This window comes from Sphaeroforma arctica (genome assembly GCF_001186125.1).
Source record: "Sphaeroforma arctica JP610 unplaced genomic scaffold supercont1.672, whole genome shotgun sequence".
NCBI classification, from domain to species: domain Eukaryota; class Ichthyosporea; order Ichthyophonida; genus Sphaeroforma; species Sphaeroforma arctica.
In genome coordinates, this window is record NW_014039886.1 from 1,435 (window position 1) to 6,828 (window position 5,394).

At 45.6% G+C, this 5,394-nt stretch overlaps 2 protein-coding genes across 2 annotated transcripts in view; one reads left to right on the forward strand and one right to left on the reverse strand.

Moving 5' to 3' along the window:
* Positions 1 to 1,071: 1,071 nt before the first annotated feature.
* Positions 1,072 to 2,820, forward strand: SARC_07961 (hypothetical protein; the record flags this gene model as incomplete). The annotated part of the gene is made up of 3 exons (XM_014298068.1): positions 1,072 to 1,346; positions 1,682 to 1,922; positions 2,531 to 2,820. Coding segments are annotated over 3 exons (724 nt in total), but the record flags the coding sequence as incomplete, so codon positions are not given.
* Positions 2,821 to 3,553: 733 nt separating this feature from the next.
* Positions 3,554 to 5,394, reverse strand: part of SARC_07962 (hypothetical protein) — a 3,106-nt gene continuing 1,265 nt past the window's right edge. The window contains exons 2-4 of the mRNA XM_014298069.1: positions 4,929 to 5,109; positions 4,297 to 4,439; positions 3,554 to 4,085 (exon numbers count right to left, since the gene is read on the reverse strand). Coding sequence (XP_014153544.1) covers positions 3,794 to 4,085; positions 4,297 to 4,439; positions 4,929 to 5,109 — 616 coding nt within the window. The 3' untranslated portion in view covers positions 3,554 to 3,793. The remainder of the gene's footprint in view (positions 4,086 to 4,296; positions 4,440 to 4,928; positions 5,110 to 5,394) is intronic.

The window sequence follows — 5,394 nt, forward strand, 5'->3', positions numbered from 1 at the left end:
CATATTATATATATTCAGGTGCTACAGGTCACACCTCACCGGAAACAGGGCGATGCGGAGGTGCTCGCCACCTGGCTGGATGGATCCAATGCGAAACACACGCAGATGGACACAGACGAGAGGTGCGCGCAGGTAACACCGTTGGAACTGACACAGAAGCTCATGGACGAGGCCATCCGCTTGGGTGGTGAGCTCATACACGCCAAAGTCTGTGGAATCGAGGTATGATCAGAATGGTGCGCTCCGTGTGTCTATCAATTTCCGATGGGTACTATAGCTTACCATGGTACTGCTATTTTGAAGCCCACAGTGAAATTGGATAAGTTTGCTTTTCTAGGCGTTGTGTTGTCTAAGAAAGAATAGCGTAAAGTATAACTTTGATGCGAGTACGCTCGATACGTGGTCTTTGGTGCAGCACTGAACATAAAGACTCGGACTCTGCGTTATAGATGCTTCTCGAAACAAGGTTTTTGAAGTTGCGCCTGGATTCTTGCATATACATGACATATTTACTGACAATTCATTATGTAACTGGTTTTATACATGATATGATGATGCTGCATGCACTTCTCATCACAAATATGCAGGTCGGTGAAACTGAATCTTCAGGCAAGAAACATGCTACCGCAGTCAAGCTAATCCGACAGGGTGCTGTCAAGTATGTTAACATATGATTGCATGCTGTTATGATTCTGTCACTGCGTTACTATGTTCAATATACCGTATTCGTACGTCATACATGACCCTATGCTTACACAATGCGAAACCTAATCACCACTTTGTGTGTTCTCTCCCTGGTATTTGTAGTGTGTGAAGTCGATAGTGCTTGATCGAGCTCGAAGTAATAGTCTGTGTGTAAACTGTATGGCAGTGCTTGTTTAGAGCGAAATATAGGTGCGCGAAGTCGATATATATGCAGCGGACATGCACAAATCGATTTCTGCGTATATGAATGGATATCGGCAAGCAACTGTATAAGTTCTACATCGCGCAGCGCTGAATTCTCTTTGCAGCGCGGGTAAGGAGGTCCTTCTATACTATCAGATACTCACATGTTTAATCATTCTGCAGTGAGACCACTCTGCCCTGTGGCCAGTTAGTCGCGGCAATGGGGCCCTGGTCGGTTTTGCTAGAGGATTGGCTGGGCGTTCGACTCCCTTTAGAGGGTATCTGGTCTACCTCCATGCTGTTCAAACACCAGGGGTCAAGAGAAACAGCTATACAGCGCGAGCCTTTTGCCCTGTTTACAGGAGAGGATAGAAACGGATGCCATGTGGAGGTCTACCCACGCCCAGATGGGAGCGTGTATGTGTGCGGGTGCGGGGGGAGTGTACACATCAGCACAGGTAGGCAACATAATCTCCGGTTGACAACCGAATACCTAGGCTTTGCACGTTAGCCAAATTTCCGAGTCATGTCAGCGTAGTGCGTCCCCTCTTCCTTCTCTCCTATGGTAGTATGTTTGTTGAGTTGTGTGTATTATCTAATTCGAGCGCTGAGTGAACATGTAATCGAGTTGACAACAAAAACAGTCTGAAAGCCTTATTTTTCGGTACTTTGAGCAGAACTCATATTTTTCTGATGGAGCCAGTAGCCCTACTTATATGCGCAAAGTATAGTGCTTGAATTTTCAGTCCAACTCACTCCTGGATCTAAACCGCAATTGCCTTATTCATCACAGACGATCTCAAGGCAGGCAAACTACCCCCCTCTTCATCGGACAACCCAAACATGTCGCGTGTATCGGCTGCGATGAAGTCACTCAGTGCGTTCGCACCCACTATCGTAGAAGACCAAACAAAAGGAGACGGAGAGCGAGAAGCACATGCGTGTATGCGCCCTTGTGCACCTGATGCTCTGCCAGTGATGGGAGAGGTGCCGTGCACTGATAATGTGTTCGTTTGCTGTGGCCATAACTGCTGGTATGGGACTTATATATTCATATATTAGTATTGGGACTCTTTGCTGCGTGCTTTAATTGCTTGCGAGACGGGCTGTGAGCCTTTGTCGTATTCGTGGTGTTGAGTGGCGTGCAGGATGTAGAGTTGTCTTCTGGATTAAGGCAAATCGCCAGAACCTTTAATTTCTATACTCGCCCGTAGCGTGTGCATGAGGAGATATCGCGGAGAATTGAGTAGGACCGAATACAAATATGTATATTTAAAAATCGTCGGCCAATCGGGGATATGTGAAGCTCAGTGCGTGGTAGCTATATCCGGTCACCTCTAGTTTGTGCCACTATAAGAGTCTTTTGTGGCTATCCTATATCTACTAGAATAGTTCACCTTGACACTTTGTGCCTAAATATCGTTAATGTTGCCAATAGTTTGCCTGCGCACCCGTGTGCGGCAAACTCTCCTATCTTTCGGTAGATGCATGACCCTATCAGTATCCCTGGGGATCAATTCGGTCATTATATTCCGAATTTCGCTAGTTCCGTAGGACTGTAACAGCCTTGTGTCGAAAATTGGGTCGTGGACTACCTTGTCATGTAGCAGCTACACTTATTTATTTATTTTTGGATTCGCAGGGGTATCACTTGGGCGCCCGTGTCTGGTAAGGCTATGAGTGAGTTGATGTTAGACGGAACAGCAGAGTGTGTTGATCTGAACCCCTTCTCGCTGTGGCGTTTTAACCAGCATCTGAGAACTTCGCGAAAAAGTGCTGGCCGTGGCGGAAATGACCGTGACACCAGGAGCAGAAAGAAACAAGGTGATCCGGTCGGCGAGCGATGGTGATCTTTTGTTGCGAATATCACGCGTGAACAGTGCAGTAAGTTGTGGATGCCGACGCAAAGAACACGACACCAGGCACAGGCAGAAGAAAGATGCTCTGGTGGGCGAGCGACGGGTCGCACAAAAAATAGAATATGCACAGTATAATAGGATGCAAACTTCGATGCACAGACAGGGTAGCTATATAAAACATGAACAGGATGTGACCAATACAAAAAAAGCGGATTGTTATGGAAAGTGAAGAGACGCCAGAAGCAAGGGGATCAAAGCGCTCCGGTGTGCGAGCGATGATGACAGCAAATATTACAGTGTGAACAATACAATAAGTGGACAGTGACGGTTATGGTGACTATAAAACATACAAACACGTGAAAAGTACCATGAGAAGCGGATAATGACGGAAAGACGAGACACCAGGGCAGCAAGAATTGGAGTACTCCGCGAAGTGAGTGATAGCTACCCGGTAATAAACTCTCATCCCTAAACACTGAAACACTTACATATGAAGTACAGGTGAACACTGCTGGAAGAAAATTCACACCAGGAGTAGGGATCCGGCGGGCAAGCAGCGATAGCGTTTGATTATACAAAAGTACGGGTGCATATTAAATTGACTAGAACTCGGCACCGGCGCACCTCTGGATCTCACAGGAGCCTGACTATTATGTGTACTATATGCATATGAATATCACTACCTTGAGCTATCGAGGTTGCAAATTAAACAAGCAGCACTGAAACAAAAAAGTATCGGCATCTCCAATATCGCTCGTGATATTGTTGTGACTTGAGCAACTCTGATACAAACACAAGCTAATGATTAATTCCCACAAGAAAATGCGTCCTTCTCCTTTTCAGCAATAGGATCGAGATAGCAGTTTTATAGATGGGTTTGGCCACGAGCATTAAACTAATTCTGATTTCAATCACCTTGATCAACTATTGCAAAATCTGATTGGAAAAAAAATATTCTGGCTTGGCTATGTGAACATATCTTGTTATACCCTATGCAGTCTATTTGTATATTTTTCGTTCATCATTAATTAATTGACAACACCTATTTAATAGGGCAATGGCCTACCCGGGGAGTCTCGCGAGAGTGATCGACGCGACCGCACAGAACCCGACCTTGACCTGGAACGTGACCGTGATCGTGAGCTCGACCGGTCTCTCTTCCGCGACCGCGGCCTAGATCTGTATGCGGCTCTGTTTCTGGATCTGGACCTGGATCTAGATCGGGATCGAGACCTGGCTCGGGATATAGATGTAGCTCTAGGTCTAGACCGGCCGCGGCGACGATATGGACTGGGTGCTCGCCTGGCCAGGGCTCTGACCGGCGCCCTCGGTGGAGGCCTATTTTGAGGGGGTGCAATGAAACAGACAAGTAGACTGAGTCCTATAGTATCCGTGTGATAGCAATGAAGGTTGAAAATGGCAAATTGGAAGAAAATATGTGCGGGATATGGACCCTCTAGGCAAAATTATATATGCTTTAGCGCACTGAACTCGAGTGAAACTCCATCAAATGTTGTTCAGACCTCGCTGTCATTAGGTAACCGCGTACCTTTTAACTACAGGCATTTTCTTTGGCTCAAGCACCTTCTGGACAGATATCTGACGCCCATCGATGAAACCTGCGCTCATGTGTTCAATTGCGGAGTCTGCTTCCCTCCTACTCTCAAAATGTACATACGCCACTTCACGCGACTGAGAGTTGGTGGTTGGGGGGTTAGATGAAATCGAGCGTGAGTGAGTCAGGATGTAATGGCTATTTCAGGTGAAGCAGAATTAAGAGCTATGACAACGGCGACAGCACAAAGATTGATGATAGTGAACGTGAGTAGTATCTGGTCATCGCATTGATTGTAACGACTATTCCCTTCAAATGTACCTCCGATGTCATCATAATATGAATGCGCGGGACAATAATCCGCGTTGGTGGCCGTGTTTTGTAGGCTCTCGCTTATACGTACACCAAAAGGTAGAGCCACGTCACGTGGAAAATTCAGCTGCTAACGAGCAATACAGATGTCCGTAGATACCCATAACTTCGTATTCGCCTCTCTATATTCTGCTCATATATGTAAATGAACCTCCCTAGTATCACACATAAGCTCATATGCAAACATGTATATGCAATATACCAGTCTCGTTTGGCGGCATAAGCTCATATGCAAACATGTATATGCAATATACCAGTCTCGTTTGGCGGTCCATAGGCAGGTCAACCTTCACTACATGCCCATAAACTTCGAAGATCTCTTTGAGAGCATCTGCTGTGACATTTCTGGTCAACTCACGCACACAGAGTTTAGTTACTGGCGAAGGGCTTCGTGAGCCACTACTACTCGACCCCGAAGAAGAACTAGACGAATATCTGTGGAGGATGTGATGAACGAATCATGTTATTACACATAATTCCTGGTTTGAAAATTCCATAACACTCTGCACGTTAGCACCATCAAAACCATTCCAGTGAGTATATCAAAATTATATGCAAGATATTTCTACGATAGTGATGCGGAGCTCGGACAGCAGTAACTGACGGTTCATTTACTTGCTATAACGCGATTCTATAATGGCATCTACGAAAGGTAAACCCTGTAATATGTGATATACAAGAAAGTATATACGCCTATATATATATATGTATATATATATA